The sequence below is a fragment of the Trachurus japonicus genome, unplaced genomic scaffold, assembly GCF_045865225.1.
Source record: "Trachurus japonicus isolate A0001 unplaced genomic scaffold, Traja_1.0 AP030799.1".
In the NCBI taxonomy this organism is placed as follows: domain Eukaryota; kingdom Metazoa; phylum Chordata; class Actinopteri; order Carangiformes; family Carangidae; genus Trachurus; species Trachurus japonicus.
Genome location: NW_028220932.1, coordinates 34,454 through 54,069, shown reverse-complemented (window position 1 = coordinate 54,069; position 19,616 = coordinate 34,454). Strand labels below are relative to the sequence as shown.

At 40.5% G+C, this 19,616-nt stretch overlaps 2 protein-coding genes across 2 annotated transcripts; both read right to left on the bottom strand.

The window, feature by feature from the left end:
• Positions 1 to 1,120: 1,120 nt before the first annotated feature.
• Positions 1,121 to 7,194, bottom strand: LOC146959998 (fructose-1,6-bisphosphatase 1-like). Its single transcript, XM_085772718.1, has 7 exons — positions 6,987 to 7,194; positions 5,004 to 5,166; positions 3,870 to 3,962; positions 3,394 to 3,534; positions 3,164 to 3,301; positions 2,864 to 2,983; positions 1,121 to 1,362 (listed from the first exon to the last, which is right to left on the bottom strand). The coding sequence occupies exons 1-7, from the start codon at positions 7,154 to 7,156 to the stop codon at positions 1,171 to 1,173; spliced, it is 1,017 nt and encodes a 338-aa protein (XP_085628844.1). The 5' UTR covers positions 7,157 to 7,194; the 3' UTR covers positions 1,121 to 1,170.
• Positions 7,195 to 17,725: 10,531 nt separating this feature from the next.
• Positions 17,726 to 18,401, bottom strand: LOC146959997 (phospholipase A2-like). The gene is made up of 3 exons (XM_085772716.1): positions 18,275 to 18,401; positions 18,059 to 18,192; positions 17,726 to 17,844 (listed from the first exon to the last, which is right to left on the bottom strand). Exons 1-3 carry the CDS (start codon positions 18,379 to 18,381, stop codon positions 17,726 to 17,728), a joined length of 360 nt encoding a protein of 119 aa, XP_085628842.1. The 5' UTR covers positions 18,382 to 18,401.
• Between the last annotated feature and the right edge of the window lie 1,215 nt (positions 18,402 to 19,616).

Here is a 19,616-nt window from a genome sequence, read left to right as displayed (position 1 = left end):
ACATTTTTGGCAAATTGGCCCATTGCCATAATCCCTATAGTCTTTGGAGTAGGTTCGTTACCTTTAATTGTCGCGGTGCAAGCTATTTTTAGAACGGCGGAGCAGAGCCGTGAGCTACGCTACGGAGGCTAATGGGATTTCTTGGTTTCTCTTCATCAAACTCATCAAATACACAATCCAATGAGACAGAGCTGTTTTCGAAGTAAATGCAGAGACTGTTTGCAGAAAAACTGCCCCGTAAACAGTTTACAGCACAAGGAACTTGTCGGGGTGTCAGGTGCAAACATAAGGTACCAAAAAATAGTTAGTTATGGATAAGAACAATTTAAATAAAATAAAATAGAATAAACTGAAATAAAAATACTCAGTGCAAAAAAAATATGCATACTATATACAATTTAAAATTCAAACAAAAAGATTAAATAGAATAGAAATATGAAAATTATCTATAAAAAAAAACATTTGGACTAATCTTTCAAAATAAAGTTAATTCACTTTCAGAGGAAATCCAATTCTCCATTTTTTATGAAATATTGAGAAAACATGCAATGTACAAAACGCTATAACATATAAAACACTAGAATTAAGGTGCAAATGTGGAGTTTTAAAATAATTGAAAACACTGTTTTGGTCTGGTCAGACTCATCTGGATTTATTGAAACATCATCATTTCAAACAGTAGCTGTTCACATATTTAAGGCATCGGTTTTTTATGTCGAGGTCGAGTTTGGTCCTTCACTTGTGCAGCGTGAGTTTCCTGCAGAGAAACTCAGGAGGAATTCTCTCTCTCTCTCTCTCTTTGGTTTTTTATTATTATTATTATTTCAGTGCATTTGTGTTTTTATTTTTATTTTTGGCACTTTTATTTTGGTCTTTGGTAGTTTTTATTTTTTTGTCTTTGTGTGTGGAATGTGTGCGTTTGAGCTTATGAACCACAATTTTCACGTCTCCATGAACATGAACATTTGCTGGTGTTGTCATTAAAACCTTGTAACTCCTCGGCCTCCTCAGTAACACTTCATCCAAAAACAAAAACAAAACAAAAAAAACACATCAAGCTTCAATAAAGAGGCCGAAACTTTCCCAGCACTCACACGGCTCACGGTTTGGAGATACAAGGTTTTTCTTTGTTTTGTTTTTTCATGGTTGTGTGGACGAGTCTGTGCGGCGTCACTTCTTGCCGTGCTTCTTGCAGATGGCGACGTACTCCAGCACGTCCTCCGGGGATCCCATGGCGACGGGCGCCCGCTGGTGGATGCTCTCCGGCTGGATGTCCAGGATGGTCTCGTAGCCGGTGGAGGCCATGCCGCCCGCCTGCTCCATGATGAACGCCATGGGGTTACCCTCGTACAGCAGCCGCAGCTGAGACGGAGAGGAGGGAGGGAGGGAGGGATTAGTCTCAGAGTTTATCATCATCATCATCTCCCTGGCCTGAACTAAAGCATCAACTCCATTTCCTTTTGTACTGTACCAAGTAATGAGAGAGGTATCATTCTGAGAAATTTAAAGACAAAACCCTGAAATATTTTGCTGCTCTGATGCAAAAACTGGAACGGTTGTTTAATATCAATGTTGCTAGTTTTATTTCCAAGGCCTGAAAAAGAAACAAGATAGTTTGTTTAATTAATCTTTGATTAACTCCTTTGAATCTTGGTATCCTTCCTTTCTTTCTTTCTTTCTTTCTTTCTTTCTTTCTTTCTTTGATGACCTGATTGGCTCCTGAGGATCTGGTTTTTTAACAGTATTTGTGTGGGTTTGTTTCATTGATGTGCTGACGGCGTAGGTGCCGGTTTGTTTTAAGCCCATGTGGGCTGGGCATATGGATGTATGCATGACACAATGATAAAATTGAATTAATCAATCAACTATTAGCGTCAATGTCCTTTATTTATTTAACAGGTATTTTATATGAGTCATCGGCTTAATCGTAAATGAAGGCTTCATCCTCCTTGAACTACTCACTTTAATTTTCTTGTTAAACATCTGTATTTTTTAAAAATCTAATGTGTGAAAACCGGTTTAAGTTACACTGTGACAGTGTAATACACAACAAAATCCTCATTGTCAAGATGTATAATGTATAATGTATGTTTGCATTAAAAAAGAAATGGACTTGTTGAAGTAATTTACAGTGTTTTTCATCCCCAGTGTGTCAATCTCATGTTGTTGGGTTCAGTCTTACAAACAGTGGGAGGATGTGCAGAGTGAAGAAACAACATTGTGACACGATGTCCTCACCACGGCCTCATGCTACAGGTCAGACCGGCGAACGGAGAGAAGTTGTTCGTTTTTTTATGATTGAAAATTTCTTTGGAAAACGACACATTGTAACGATCACAAATGGAAGTAGAGGAAATAAAATCTGAGTTTATCCACTTTTCTTTTACTCCCTTAGTTTCTAAGTAAAACCTTTTCATGTCATGACAGCTCACTTGTTATAATAAATAAACCTCCGAGGAGCCACAACGGCAAAACGATTTAGAAACATACTGATTTTTTATTGATTCATTTATTTTAAATGTGCATAAGCTAAATATTATAATTCATGCTTTTCAAAAATAAAACACCACATCTTGAAGTTATTGAAGGATAAGTTTAAAATCACAAATGCAAAGACACAGCACAAGGTTCCTGTGTTCAAAGATGGAGCGATGCATTTTTTATTATAATATATTATCGTAGGCCTATATAAAATTGTATTTTCTGGTAATAATACATGAGTTTGAGTTTAACTTGTATAATAGAGGAAGTTTTAGTTGTTTTTGATGCAATCTACTTCATGTCTTCTGTGTCGTCTTCAGGTGAAACATCAGTTCTACTTTGCTCTGTAGAGTTGGTGTTAAAGCGGAGGAGAAGATCTTACCTTTCCCTTGGGGCTCTTCACATTCCCTGGGTATAAAAAGATGCCTCCGTACATCAGCGTCCGGTGAACGTCTGCCACCATGGAGCCGATGTAGCGGGCGTTGTACGGTTCACTGCCGTCCTGCAAACCAGTAAAAAGTTGGATTAGTGGGTCGGTTAAAGCTGCATGAGGTCACGATGCACAGATACAAAACAGAAACATCTGGACAGAAGGAAACATCTCATCAAACCGGATCAAACAACCATTTTTATCCATCATCAGACTTCAAATCTTCCCCACACGTCCTGATGTTGCCGTTACCTGAGGGAACTTCTTCTTCTGCAGATACTCTGTCACAGCCGGGTCGAAGTGTTTTGAGTATCCTTCGTTGCAGCTGTAGATCTTCCCTCGCTTCTTGATCCTAATGTCGCGGTCGACCAGGATGAACTCACCGAGAGCCTGAGGAGCGGAACGACAGGAAATGTTATGCAAAAAATTGTGTTGTACTGCTCTGTGACGGTTCGGATCGTCCGGAGGGGAACTCAACTCACCGGGTCGAGCATGAAGCCGTTGACTCCGTGTCCGGTGGAGAGCACGACCATGGTGGCGCTGCCGTACAGGGCGTAGCCGGCCGCCACCAGGTCTCTGCCCGGCTTCAGAGCGTCTCTCTCACACGGCTCGTCATCTGTGTTCTGACACAAAACAACATGACTTTATTATTCATCTTTCCCCAACTCTTCTCTGGACTCAAAGCAAACCAGACGAGCAGAGACCGAAACGATGTGACCTCATCTTTAAAGGCCGGACAAACTAACACACAAGCGTTTGTGGCTTCATTAATTCCTTACGCAACAAGTACGCAACAAGTCTCACTAGCACTAGCTAGTCTCACTACTGATGAAGCCCCTTGGATAAGAGGCGAAACGACTTCCCAGACAAATACAAGTCCAGTTGCCTACGGTTCAATTTGCCCAGAAAAGAACAATGACCTGGATGAATGAGAATATCCATAGACAAGCGTTTGTACCTTTTTGTAGATGGCGAAGATGGTGCCGATGGAGACGAGACAGTCGATGTTGGAGGAGCCGTCCAGAGGGTCGAAGCACACGATGTATTTACCCTGAACAGAAGGAAAGAGGAGACTGTAATCACTAATCTAATGTCACTTTATTGAAAGATTCACAAGTTTAGTTGCTGCACAATTAATCAGTCGAAACTGCAATATCCAAATCGCAGGAGCTGCATTTTTTTCCCCATGAAAGTAAAATGTGTTGCATCATTGTTGTTCTCCGTCTGCACCATACGTGTTGTGTTTCTGCAGAGACAACAAATCATACACTCACGGCATAAAGGGGACGCGTTTGTCTGGTACAACATCCAACAAAAATTACATATTTTTCAAGTCCAAATGACTCTGAACACTGAAATCACATATCTACCCATTTAACTGCAATATGATGGGGTTTTTTTGCATAATGTGCAGCCCTTCTCAATATGAATCTTCTTACATTGAGCATAAACACCGATTGCAACAACTAAAGATGAAAGTTTAGAAAAACAAAAAACACTTTTTTAAAGTCTGAGGTCTGAGAATCAAAGTAAGAAGTAAATCGTCTCATTTTGTGGTTTGTATATTGTTCTTAAATGATAATAAAAAACACTTTTATAGACTACAACATCCTTTACAACAGTGAGAAAAAGTTTCAAAATGCATCTCCTTTGCCAAATTTGCACCTGGTGTGATGTCACATTACTCTGAAGTCAGTTTGAGTCGTCGTGTTTACATCATCGTTTCTGCAGAAACGAGAGGCGAAACACTGGATTTAGCAACAACCTTGTGCTGCTGCAACATTTCCATCAGGCTGGAGGCTTTAGAACAACATGTTGAAGTTTCCAACATGTTCATGTTATTAAATATGTCTATTTTTTTTTTTAAGATTTGAGGATTTTTGAGCTCAGATCATATGAAGAGAGAGTTCACAGCTTCGGGCAAAGGTCGAGATTAAAACCAGCTGCACCTCAGCCTGAAAAACCGGATCCAGTTTGAATTCACCAGGAGGAAATGTGGATCATCCAGTTTTCGTATGAAGACAATATGTTTCCTTATGAGAACTCGCTTCATGGAGGAAGTGCAGATCCTGACTCTGGTTTGACGACTCACCCTGGTCTCCGGGTCCACGACGATGATCTCCTCGTTCTCCTCGGACACCAGCACGCAGGAGGTGAACGACGACTTGAGCATGTTGATGATCAGGTCGTTGGACAGAATATCCAGCTTCTTCACCTGGTCGCCCGTCACGTTGGTGCTGCCAGCGATGCCGTAACTGATGAGATACGGGAGATAAAAGATAAAAGAAAAAAACAAAACAAACAGTGAGAGTGAAAACTGGGAACTGGCACGAAGACAAAGTCACTTCCTTGTTCACACAAGGTAAAGGTAGAGGTTTGTGCGAGAAACTACATGCACTGATACATTTTGAGATTTTGGGCTATTTTTCTTCCTTAACATGTATTCTTTCAGAAAAGTTGAAAGAAATGGTAGAAAATCCACATTAAGGTTTTTACTTTACTTCATTTTGTCTCTTTCGTCAGTAGATTTCTCCTAAATTCACCAGAAGTTAAAATGCTACTGTGACATACTGTGCTGTCCCTGTTGACTGACCCATGTCATGTCAGGTATCATTGTAAAGCTCTCTCTCCTGAACAGTTATGTTATTGTAATTTCCTCCGTATCCGCAACAAATCGTAAAAGTACGATTTACATTAACAATCTATGGAATTTTACAGTACAAGTCTTTAAAGGCCGTTTTCTCAAAATGAGTTTTTCCTCAGACTCTGAGCCCGAAATCTCTACTTCAGCAGCACCTACAGACACCAAACCTTCCAGTTTTATTCCTGTCTATATTATGAAGGTTTTCACATTGGGGTTTGTTGATAGCCTGATTTATACGACATTTTATTCCTAAAAATATGGCGAAATTGGATTTTTTTTGTTTTAGGGCTGGTGACAATATTTTCTCATTCAGAGTGATAAAAAGAGAAATCCAAAATCCCCTCTGTAAAAACTTCTGACTCTAATATGTCAACAAAATAAAACAAGAATTTTGAAAGGGGCTTTATCAATTGTTCAGATTTCGGTTCTGGAAATGTATGCAAATTAACGCATATTTCATTAGCTATGGCCTCATTTACACATTTAAATGTAAAATTTGACAAAACTACAAAAAATATTTGTCTTAATGCAAGTGATAAACATGGGAAGTTTCATGGTGATATCAGTTAGTTCAAATGTTTACCCTATTCACCTGTAGTGTCCAGCTACAGGTGAATAGGTCAATCAGAAGAGAAGCTCAGAGCCTCATCTCTTCGACTGGCTGACACTGTCCTGTTGTTACTAGAGCTACAGAGAGAAGCTGAGAGAGGAGATGGAAACCTATGGTGATGATGAGATGAGATGGTTTTGGTTCCTAAAACCATAAATACATCTTCTTATTGACCACAACATGTAAATTATGGAGCTTTAACCTCCATAAACCAACTGATCCAAGTTTGGTGTGAAAGAAAAAAAGTGCAGCTGATGCATGACTCTGCATTTCTGAACAGCTGCAGTGATTGAGTAAGAAAGAAAGAAAGAAAGAAAGAAAGAAAGAAAAGAAATTGCATCAACAACAGAAGTGAAAAACCTGAATCAAAACCAGTCTGCAGAGAGATTTCAGCTCCGGAGACATGAAAAAACAAACAAACATGAGGTCAGAAAACCTTCATGTGTGAATAAAGAGGGAGTGGATCTTTGATTATCTCTGATACTGAAAGCACAGATTTCTCTTGCACATGTTTTGGTTTTTCAAACGGAGCAGGAAATGTGTTTGCTGGGAATATACAATGCGCCTGTGGTGGAGAAGTGAAGTGAGGTGGGCGTGGTGGTGTCAGGTATGTGCTTCCTGATTGGCGCAGTGAGAACCTGAATCTCCTGCCCTGTTGTTTGTGCCAGCGTGGATGGGATGCACGGGACTGACTGACTGACACTCGGCCCAAAGTTTGTCGCATTAAACACAATTAATTTTAACACAACAACAACACAACATTTTTCTTTCTAACCCTTATTCTTCTTGTTCTTACTACTACTACTACTACTATTACTCACAGGTGGGCGATCCCAGCTTTACGCACGGCGCTGGAGATGGCCTTCACCGCCGTGCACAGCGAGCTCAGCAGCGTCGTCAGCTCCCCGGTGCCCTTCGCCTTGCGGCCTTCCTCCATCATGAACCGGGTCACGGTGACCACGTTGGTGTCGAAGGTTCCTCGGTCGGACATGGTGGTGATGGACGGTTCCTCTGCCTGCAGCCTGAGAGAGAGGGGGAGAGTGGGAGTGGGAGGCGTCCGGACGCTGCGGGGCTTTAAATGCGCTGAAACGCGGAACTCGGTGGAGGGAGTGAGGCAGCGGGGAGCCAATCCAGAGCCGAGGGAGAGGAGAGGTGTGGCCCCCCCACCCCGGCTCTGGCTCCCCCCACCACGGCCCAAACACTGCCCCGCTTTGTGCAAACTCAACTGTTGTTGTTCCCTGATGGGCTGATAGTGTTTCCAAAAGAAGGATGTGACCAGAAGAATAGACCCGGTGCATACCTGCTGCTACCTTGTGCAAGACAGTCCGTGCGCTTTATTACAGCAGGTTGGAGCTGTTTCATAAGTTTTAGAAAGAAAGAAACCAGGGTGGAGAAGCTGCAACACATCCCTGATTATATTATATATTATCTATATTGGACCAAGTCTGGTGAATGATACAGGATCCACATTCATCCACCTCAAGGCTGCAGCAGCATAAGTGCATGTGTAGCACTGATGCTGCAACACAGGTCTTGCAACTTGCAGAATAATCTAAAACTTTATTTACTTTTTTTTTTATCCTGAGGGCAAATTCACGTTAAAGGGATAGTTCATCCTTTTGGCAAATTCTACTATCACCATAATCCCTATAGTCAGTAGGTTCATTACCTTTAACTATGGTTGCATGTTGTTTTGAGATCCGTGAGCTGCTCAGTGAACACAATGGAGGTGAACGGTACAGGTCTCCTGTCCCTCATCAAACTCATCAAATACACAATCCAACAACTCCAAAATGCTCTGGTGGACAAGTTGTGACCTGCACATTCTCCACGCTATGAAATAATAATGTAACATTACTAGACAGAGTTGTTTTCGAGGCAAATGCAGCTGGAACTACATTCCAGACACGGCTGCTGGGCGGAGCAGTTCTGAGTATTTGCTTCATGTGTCCTAATGTTACATGATTATCTCATAGCGTGGTGAATGTGCAGGTCACAACTTGTCCACCAGAGCGTTGTGGAGTTGTTGGATTGTGTATTTGATGAGTTTGATGAGGGACAGGCGATCTGTAGGCTACCATTCACCTCCCTTGTGTTCACTGAGCAGCTCGCGTCTCTGCTCCGCCGATCTCAAAACAACATGCACCGATAATTAAAGGTAACGAACCTACTGCTATGACTACAGGGATTATGGCGATAAGAGAATTTGACAAAATGTCGAACTATCCCTTTAATATTTTCATCATCAAAGTTTATGAATTGGATTTAATTGAATAAACTTTATTGATCCCAAAGGAAATTCTCGCTGCCAGCAGCCCATTCATTCAGTATGACATACATATATATGACATACTATGGTGTCACTCCCACTGCTTTACACTAGTGAGTTGTGATTTTATTTGTCTTAAAATGTATTCTTTATTAACACTTAACACTTTTTAACTATTTTACAGTTTCCTGACACTTTTATGTGAGCTCATTAGGGTCCGGGCAGCTAAGGGCACAATAAGCATTTAAATGTAAAAACTTTACAAATTCCTACCAACGGTACATGCTACAGTTTTGCAACTTTCACCAAACTGAATTTTTGAGAACATTTTGAATTCTGCTCTCATGGGAACAACTGCAGTCAATGTAAGAGCGACATTTTTAAACATCATATTTTCTCTTGTGAAGCAAAACACTTATCGTTAAAAACAAATCACCAACATTTCCATGCTGTCAAGATGCAATTTATGTATTATCAGATTTTTGTTTAGCCTTGAACCTGCTGCCCGAACAGTGTCGATAAATGAAGATACACATCAAGTCTCACTACCAGCCAATTAGCTCAGTGAGTTAAAGCAGAAGTAAGTGGTCCGGTCGTTTTCGCTAATGCTGCGTTCCAGGCAGGCTTTTGAAATCGTAAATTACAGCTTCAAGTCACAATTTACGACTTTGTAGCGTTTCAGGCAACCCACTCGTGTTTTTCCGACCTGTTTTACCGGTGAAAGTCACTATAACGGCCACTCGTAACTTCTGACCTGTGAACTCGTACCAGATCGAACTGGTACCACTTCACGGTCGGAATTATACGAGTTTCCTTGAACGCACCATAACAGTCCTCGTCGCTACGTCACCACATTCACGGCGTCCTTTGGCTGCACACACAGCCCTGCATGCCGTTCTCTCTCCTCATTGGATAAAAACTGTAGGATACGATAAATGTTTTCTCCTCGGCTCAGAGCAGAGCAGAGTGACTGACTGACCCGTGTTTCAGTCCAAACACTCTATGTAAGTGATTGCTGTTGGAAGATATAACTATTTAAGACTTATATTAACACAAATATATCACTTACTTCTGCTTTAAGAGCTGGTTCTTGGTGCGAGTGTGCATTCAAGACCCAGCAAGGGTGATGATGATGATGACAGATCAAAATGCCAGATGTCCTCAACTGGTAACACAAAACAATAGTCCTGATGGTGGCATCACAGCAAGCCTCTAAACTAAAAAATAACAACAAATAGCTTGAAATTTTGCACAAAGGTCCAGTCTCATCTTCTTCTTTCTTCTTCTGAGGAAATCATACTTCCCAAACTCACCAAACTCATCCAACAACAACATCATGAGACGGAGTTGTTTTCGAGGCAAGTGCTACTACTTTCCAGACACGGCCGCTGGGTGGAGTGATTTCAAAAGTGCAAGTAGTTCCAAGTATTTCATGTCTCATAACGTTACATAATTATACATGATTATTTCATAGCGTGGTGAATGTGCAGGTCACAACTTGTCCACGAGTAAAGTTGTTGGATTTGTGGATTTGAGTTTTGAGGGACAGGGGACCTGTACCGTTCACCTCCATTGTGTTCACTGAGCAGCTCGCGTCTCTGCTCTGCGGATCTCAAAACAACATGCACCGATAATTAAAGCAGAAGTAAGCAGAATATTTGTGTTAATATAAATATATTATTATTATTAATATATAAACGACCGGATCGCTTACTTCTGCTTTAAAGGTAATGAAGCCACCCCTATGACTATAGGGATTATGGCAATTTATTATGGAATTGCCAAAATGTTGAACTATCCCTTTAACAGGGTCTTCCTTGATTTTGTCTCTGTGGTTCTTTATTATCTCTATATAAATATACTGTATATATATTCACAAGTTACAACTGTAGCCACTAGGTGGAAGCATAGTAGCCTACTCAAATGCAGCTCAAAAGATTTTGTGACAATTCCATGTTTGACCACAATGTAGCTGCAATGAAGAGTGGCGCTGTTTGTTCTACACTTCATTTACAGCTGTGGTCGAGAGAGCTAAAGAGTGTACAGAGAGAGGAACTGCTGAATCATATAAATAAAACGTTATTTTTCTGATTGTTTCACAGCGGTTACGTTCAACAGCACAAATAAGCTTTTTGTTGTTGTTGAAAAAACAAAACTGCAATCTCTCTGTCTCTTTTTCTAAATAGGTTTGAGCAAATTACTCACAATTATTTATTATTATTAGGGCCGCGGGCAATCGCACCGGGCACTGGTCCCAACAGCTATGAAATAGCTGCAGGGACCAGTGCCCGGGCGAAGCCCGGGCACTACTGTTATTGTGTGGATTTTTTCTTCCTTATTATTAGTGTGAATGCTGGAAGCATTCACACTATTGTTATTCGGTTCGGCCATTTTCTGCCTTTCTTCGTCATGTAACTAGTCCTTCATACTTTGTGCTATTTCAACAATTCAAATATCAAATTGTTCAGCCTTTTCGGGACAGGTGTGCTATGTCTTTTCTCTTTTCAACTATTCATACTTTTTGCAATATTCAACTATTTCTGATTTTTTTTTCCCCATAGAGAATGCATTGGAACAGTCTTGAAACTCTTCAAATCTTCTTACTTCTTTCAGCCTTTAAAGCGTCCACATACTTTCAGCTAGAGACTTCATTCAAATTCTGAGCTGTAGACAAACTTCTAATGTATTCATCCTGTATGTACAACTTTTTCATAGCTTGTACCGTTTTTGAGATAAATCCTTTAAAAGCACATGAGGATTTCTGACAAATTTCAGACTTTTCAATGAGTGTGTATGGGGTTGGGTCAGAGTGAGTGACATCATCGTTAGAGTGAGAGGGATCGAAAAAACATTCAGGATTTTTTCTGGATAAATTGCCAGCACGGCCACAAATTAAACTCTAGACACATGATTTCCTCACTGGTTTGTAGCCACACTTGTTGTGTCTCATTTAATGTGTTCAAAACAGCAGACAGACTTACAGAATTGTCTCAGTGAGCCTAATTGTCCAGCTAGACCCGCTCCAGTGGCTCATCCACTTCAATAGAAAAGTAGGAGCTGATTTTTTTAGAAAAGCAGAAATGCCCCCCTTTTCTACCTTGCGACCCTGAGAAAAGTTTTTGCCCTACAAACATTTAATGCACATTGCCTCGCTCAGGAAGGTCTGCTTGCCCAGATGGTCAGATGGCCACATTCTGATTAGAGGTACGGTTCTCTTTTTCTGGGCTGTTTTGGGAAGCTGCACTGAGCTCAAATCTCTCTGCTCTGCTCTGCTCTGTGTGCAGTTGGTCCAGCTGTAGGGGCCAGCTCGTTATCAAAGTCTATAAATAGAACAGTGCAGCTGCAGCCTGGCCGCTCGTTAAGATGTTTTTAAACACAGCCCCACACACACACATGATAAACCAGACTGACAGAGAATGTCCACGCACAAACACAGGCATCACACTCACACAGACAGACACACAGACACTCACACACAGTCACACATGCACGCATACACAAACAGACAAACACACAAACACAACACTGTTCCACACAGTAAAATGTAAGCATGGTAGTCGCCATGGTAACTTCTGAGGGCAGGCTGCCACACAGGTGTAATCAATCAGATCATTAGGGAGAGAGGAGTTTTGTGGCGCTTAAAGGGATAGTTCACCCTAGAATGATATTTCGCTCATTATCTACTCACCCTCATGTTGACTAAGGGCTGGAAGAATTCTCAGAGTCCTCCGTCCCTTCTCTGAGTTACAGGGGGTCTTGGCGTAGCAGTGCATGTCCATATAACGGTTGCAAAGGGACACCAGAGCTCTTCGTAAAAAAACACACACAAAAAAACATCCTGGTCCGTCCAAATCTCGCGTGATTCGCAGTAACCGCACTGACGCCGGCGCAAATCACGCGAGATTTGGACGGACCAGGAAGAGGAGCTTCGAGAAGCTTCCGCTACAAACAAGCTTAAAATATAGACTTATTTAATTTTTTTCGGGACAATTACGCAATTTGGGGCTTCAGCACAAGACGGACATTACATACGAGCATCATGGAGGTATTTGGATGTTTTTTTGTGTGTGTTTTTTTTACGAAGAGCTCTGGTGTCCCTTTGCAACCGTTATATGGACATGCACTGCTACGCCAAGACCCCCTGTAACTCAGAGAAGGGACGGTGGACTCTGAGAATTCTTCCAGCCCTTAGTCAACATGAGGGTGAGTAGATAATGAGCGAAATATCATTCTAGGGTGAACTATCCCTTTAACAGTTTTACTTTCTGCACATGTACACGCAGACAGAGAGACCGTCAGACTCACACACACACACACACACACACACACACACACACACACACACACACACACACAGGTTTTCAGCTCAAATTCATCAGGCTCTCAATTATTTTATACTTTTGATGTAAACATCTCCAACAATTTATATTTTTCTCATGAATTTAAGTTCAGACGTTTAGTCTTTCCAACTCTATTAATAGTAGTACAATTACAGGTGGAGCCTGGGACATAGGATGCAGCTTTTAACATGTGTCCTATCTATCTATCTATCTATCTATCTATCTATCTATCTATCTATCTATCTATCTATCTATCTATCTATCTATCTATCTATCTATCTATCTATACCCCTCCCTATTTTTTAACCCCTCTGTCTCCTTTCTTTCTTTCTTTCTTTCTTTCTTTCTTTCTTTCTTCTACTCCTTCATTTGTATTTTACGTAACTTTTTATATCCTTCCCTCTCTATCATCCATCCATCCATCCATCCATCCATCCATCCATCCATCTACCTCTTTCTATCTATCATCCCCCTCTCTCTTTTTCTTCTTTCTTTCTTTCTTTCTTTCTTTCTTTCTTTCTTTCTTTCTTTCTTTCTTTCTTTCACTCCATTTCTGTCTTTTTACTTCTTTGTTTGTTTGATTGTTTCTTTCTTTCTTTCTATTCCTTTTCTCTTCCTTTGTTTTTACTCCATTTCTTTCTTTCTTTCTTTCTTTCTTTCTTTCTTTCTTTCTTTCTTTCTTTCTTTCTTTCACTCCATTTCTGTCTTTTTACTTCTTTGTTTGTTTGATTCTTTCTTTCTTTCTACTCCTTTTCTCTTCCTTTGTTTTTACTCCATTTCTTTCTTTCTTTCTTTCTTTCTTTCTTTCTTTCTTTCTTTCTTTCTTTCTTTCTGTCCTTTTCTTTTTTCTCTCTTGTTTCAATCTTTCTTTCTTTCAACAATTTCTTCAGCTCATTCAGCATTGCTTCCAGCATTCACACCATTTCCATTCTTGGAAATGTTTTTTCTAGTTAGTGTGAATGCTGGAAGCATTCACACTATTGTTATTCGGTTCGGCCATTTTCTGCCTTTCTTTGTCATGTAACTAGTCCTTCATACTTTGTGCTATTTCAACAATTCAAATATCAAAATGTTCAGCCTTTTCGGGACAGGTGTGCTATGTCTTTTCTCTTTTCAACTATTCATACTTTTTGCAATATTCAACTATTTCTGATTTTTTTTCCCCCATAGAGAATGCATTGGAACAGTCTTGAAACTCTTCAAATCTTCTTACTTCTTTCAGCCTTTAAAGCGTCCACATACTTTCAGCTAGAAACTTCATTCAAATTCTGAGCTGTAGACAAACTTCTAATGTATTCATCCTGTATGTACAACTTTTTCATAGCTTGTACCGTTTTTGAGATAAATCCTTTAAAAGCACATGAGGATTTCTGACAAATTTCAGACTTTTCAATGAGTGTGTATGGGGTTGGGTCAGAGTGAGTGACATCATCGTTAGAGTGAGAGGGATCGAAAAAACATTCAGGATTTTTTCTGGATAAATTGCCAGCACGGCCACAAATTAAACTCTAGACATATGATTTCCTCACCGGTTTGTAGCCACACTTGTTGTGTCTCATTTAATGTGTTCAAAACAGCAGACAGACTTACAGAATTGTCTCTATGAGCCTAATTGTCCAGCTAGACCCGCTCCAGTGGCTCATCCACTTCAATAGAAAAGTAGGAGCTGATTTTTTTAGAAAAGCAGAAATGCCCCCCTTTTCTACCTTGCGACCCTGAGAAAAGTTTTTGCCCTACAAACATTTAATGCACATCAATGTGCTCAGGAAGGTCTGCTTGCCCAGATGGTCAGGACCATTCTGATAAGAGGTGCGGTTCTCTTTTTCTGGGCTGTTTTGGGAAGCTGCTCAGAGCACAAATCTCTCTGCTCTGCTCTGCTCTGTGTGCAGTTGGTCCAGCTGTTGGGACCAGCTCGTTATCATGTCTATAAATAGAACAGGTGCAGGTGCAGCCTGGCTGCTCGTTAAGATGTTTTTAAACACAGCCCCACACACACACATGATAAACCAGACTGACAGAGGATATCCACGCACAAACACAGGCATCACACTCACACAGACAGACACACACATACACTCACACACAGTCACACACACACACATACACAAACAGACAAACACACAAACACACAAACACAACACTGTTCCACACAGTAAAATATAAGCATGGTAGTCGCCATGGTAACTTCTGAGGGCAGGCTGCCAATCAATCAGATCATTAGGGAGAGAAGAGTTTTGTGGCGCTTAACAGTTTTACTTTCTGCACATGTACACGCAGACAGAGAGACCGCCAGACTCACACACCCAGACACACACACACACACACACACACACACACAGGTTTTCAGCTCAAATTCATCAGGCTCTCAATTATTTTATACTTTTGATGTAAACATCTCCAACAATTTATATTTTTCTCATGAATTTAAGTTCAGACGTTTAGTCTTTCCAACTCTATTAATAGTAGTACAATTACTTTCTTTCTTTCTTTCTTTCTTCTACTCCTTCATTTGTATTTTACGTAACTTTTTATATCCTTCCCTCTCTATCCATCCATCCATCCATCCATCCATCCATCCATCTACCTCTTTCTATCTATCATCCCCCTCTCTCTTTTTCTTCTTTCTTTCTTTCTTTCTTTCACTCCATTTCTGTCTTTTTACTTCTTTGTTTGTTTGATTGTTTCTTTCTTTCTTTCTATTCCTTTTCTCTTCCTTTGTTTTTACTCCATTTCTTTCTTTCTTTCTTTCTTTCACTCCATTTCTGTCTTTTTACTTCTTTGTTTGTTTGATTCTTTCTTTCTTTCTGTCCTTTTCTTTTTTCTCTCTTGTTTCAATCTTTCTTTCTTTCTTTCTTTCAACAATTTCTTCAGCTCATTCAGCATTGCTTCCAGCATTCACACCATTTCCATTCTTGGAAATGTTTTTTCTAGTTATTCTTCGTCCTCTTACGGACTATTTTCGATTCGCTACTAGTCCTGCAATTCGAAGAGTTGCAGGCCACATTATATATCAAAACGTGCGTCTTGATCGGGATCGGTGTGCTATTACTTTTCTCAATTTTTCGCGACATAGTCGCGAAAAACTGCGCAAAAATTTTGCATGTAAGTCAATGGGACGGGCGGAAAAAAAAGACCGAAAAAGACCAATCATTGGAGTTTAACAAACGTCTACTGCTCAGGCATACTTTCACCTAGAGACTCCATTTAAACTTTAAACAGTAGACACAAGTCTTGTGTATTGTCGTATTACTCCACGTTTTGATAGGTCATATAGTTTTTGATCAATCCCTGATCAATGACCATGATCATTTTTGGAGAAATTATGAGTTTATAATGGGTGTGTATTGCATGGAATGTTCGTGTCAGAGTGCGTGACATCATCGGTTAGAGTGGGAGAGAGTGAAGAAACATTCTGTATTTTTTCTGGATAAACTGTCAGCACGGCCACAATTTTCACTCTACAGACATAATTTTTTCAGAATTTGTAAGACAAACTTGTTATCTCTCATGTCATGTGCTCAAAATATCAGAGAGACTTACAGAATTGACAGAATCAGCCTCTGAGTGCGGCCACGTCTGTCTCTGCTCCTCATTGAGTCCAATACAAATATTTTCTGAGAGGAGCAGAACGGCCTGATGTTTTAAAACTGCCAGCGTCGCCAAAATATTTACTGTAGAAACACCAAATCGTACCGAAATTTTCAGGAAGTCCTTAGAGCAATGTGATCTGTGTTTTGTTCTGATAGGAGTTACCGTTTTCTCACCCTAAGCCTAAATGTGAGACCGGTGCAGAGGCAGAAAATGGCTCTTTTTCTCCACGTTTCTGTCTGTCTCAGCCTGCGGGGGCCCCTATCGCCGTGGTAACCTCTTTGATCCTCAGGCCAGAGCTCGTTAACTTCATAAACAATCCACCTGGCGCTCGTTTAAATGTTTATAAACACAGACACAGCTAAATCAGACTGACACAGGATGCAGCTACTAACTAACTATGTGTCAAGTCAGTCACACACACACACACAGACTCTAGAGCCAGCTTCATGTGATTACAGTCACACACACACACACACACACACACACACACACACACACACACACACACACACACACACACAGGTAACCTAATGTGGTTACAGCTCCTCCATATCAGTGCTTATAGAAAGATGATCATGTGTCTGTCTGATCAGCTCTGTCTTGCGCTTAAGATCGTGGGTTTGATTCCCATGTTGACAGAGATGGCAAAATCGGCAGTAGCCCCGCGGCCCATTCAAAATTTCCCGAGAGGAAATTTTCTAGTTATTATTATTTATTTTTTTTTGGACAATAATTCAGGTCGGGAATTTCTATTTTGCCAGTTAACAAATGTTCCAAACAAACCATAAAAAAACAAACAAAAAAAACAAACAATGTGTGATGTACTGGGAAAAAAAACCCTCACAAAAAGTAAAACAGAATACATAACAAAAACATGGATTTTTTTCCTCCATTTTTGTAGATATACCTTTGTTATATGCAAATGTAGGAGACTGGACATGGAGTTTTACAGAAAGTATGGCAGGAAAGAAAAAACACAACATCAGATCACAGGTATGCTACAGATTTCATCCTGACAGCCAGACATGAAAAAGGGAGACAATAATGCCCTCTGTTGGCAACTTGAGGAAAGATTATACCCTTGAATAAGCAACCATCAGTAAACATCATGTAAGGTTGGTGTTCATATAAAGTAGCCTATAAAGTAAAACAACTTTGCAGCTCCATGTGGCATCAATCATGGATGTTTCAGGTCTGTAAAAATTACAGTATGAGAAACTTGTGGCCTCATACAGAAACCATTATATTTTGGGTTTGATTGTACAGTACGTATAGGGTTATGTGAAAATAGCTCAACATCATAATGATTTTCAGTAAATAAACATAACAAACTACTGCTGAAAACTGTTTGCGGAGGTCTTTACTGACACCGGCTTTTGGGCAGGTGCTTGTGTTCGGGGTTAAAGTTTGATTTGGCGAAACACTCAGAGGCCTTCCTGTCGCACTCGCAGATGAACTGCTCACATTCATTGTTGTTTGCTGAAGGGAATGGGAGCAGAGAGCAGTAATGATTACAAAAAATATAGAAGAGATGGTGACCAGTCTGTTCCTGTTTGTTCCTAAAACTTTGACAATAAATTAAAATATATTTAGAGAATAGAATGAAAATAGATGTTACTGCAGCATTTCTGAACAAATTAACAAATTCATGAGACCAAGTCAGCAGCAAGTGTTTTAGTTGTGGTGTACTCACGGCCACAGGTGACCTTCTGGTTCTGCTTATCACAGTTGTAATTGTAGAACTTGATGTAAGGGCTGTCAATAAACCACCGGCACTTAGGATGGTGATTGGCGTCATGGTAACACTGGTCGTGCACTTGGCAGCACCTGCAAGTTTAACAAGGCAAATATTTAAACACACCGATGTTTTTAATGTCGTCTTTGAATTGAACAGCGTCCGAATTCTCACCTGTCCAGATCATCCACAGGCGTGCCAGAGCCTCCTAATCCACAGTAGCAGCCGTAGTCAGTGTAGTCCCAAATAGGCCAGCTATGAGGCATCATACAGAGGATCATGCTCCTAAACTGGGGGAGTGCATTGCTCTCTTGGTGGGCTGAAACACAACAAAAGGGGGGACACTGAGAATCTGATGAAAAAGATGCAACTACTTGTATTAACAATCATAACACAAGATGATGAACAGCTCTTGTCAAGTTGTAGCCTACTCACCGCTCACAGAGAGGCCAGAAACCAAGAGGATGAGAGTCTGGAAGGTATTCATCATGCGAATCACAACTTCAGCCAGAGTGTAATAGCTCTCACTTTAAGATCACGCCCTGCTTATATACCAAGCATCCAGCCCTGTCAGCTGTTCCAACCACACAGTGTCGCACGCCTCATCTTCATCTTTTTTTTTTTTTCTCATTGTTTGATGTGATGTTTTGTGTTGTTCGATGTTTGTTGGGTGCTACACTATGTCTATGTTTCTATGTCATGAGGAACAAGTGTCTCGGACGCACGACAAATTTCAGAAGTGATTCTGACAATAAAGTGAAGATAGGCACATTTGGGATTCACAGACTCAAGACTCATTCCTTTAGCAGGTTCCCTTTTTTTGTTTTGTTTTGATCACGATGGGGGAGAAATGTGCTACAGATATTTCTGCATGCTTTACTATTTTGTTTTTGCCCAGACTTTTCAAGACAAAAGCAGACTATTTCAAGTTTAATTAAATTTGAAATATACTGTGTATACTGTATATATAAATGTATGTGTACAGTACAATGATATATGAATATAAAGAGAATGAAGAGAGCATATCATGTTTATTTAGATAAAACCTGCTTATTCAATGTACATGTTTAAATATTTGCCGTGTTAAACGTGCAAGTGCACGACCAGTGTTACAGCGACGATATGCAGCATCCTGACTGCTGGCCCCTCACCGACAACCCTCACTGTGGTGGGAAGAACAAGGTCACCTGTGACCGTGAGCACACCACAACTACAGCAGAACATTTCCTGCTCCCTTCTTGTAAACTTGTTAAAGGGATAGTTCACCCTAGAATGATATTTCGCTCATTATCTACTCACCCTCATGTGGACTAAGGGCTGGAAGAAGTTTCAGAGTCCACCGTCCCTTCTCTGAGTTACAGGGGGTCTTGGTGTAGCAGTGCATGTCCATATAACGGTTGTAAAGGGACACCAGAGCTCTTCGTAAAAAAACACACACAAAAAAACATCCAAATACCTCCATGCTGCTCGTATGTAATGTCCGTCTTGTGCTGAAGCCCCAAATTGCGTAATTGTC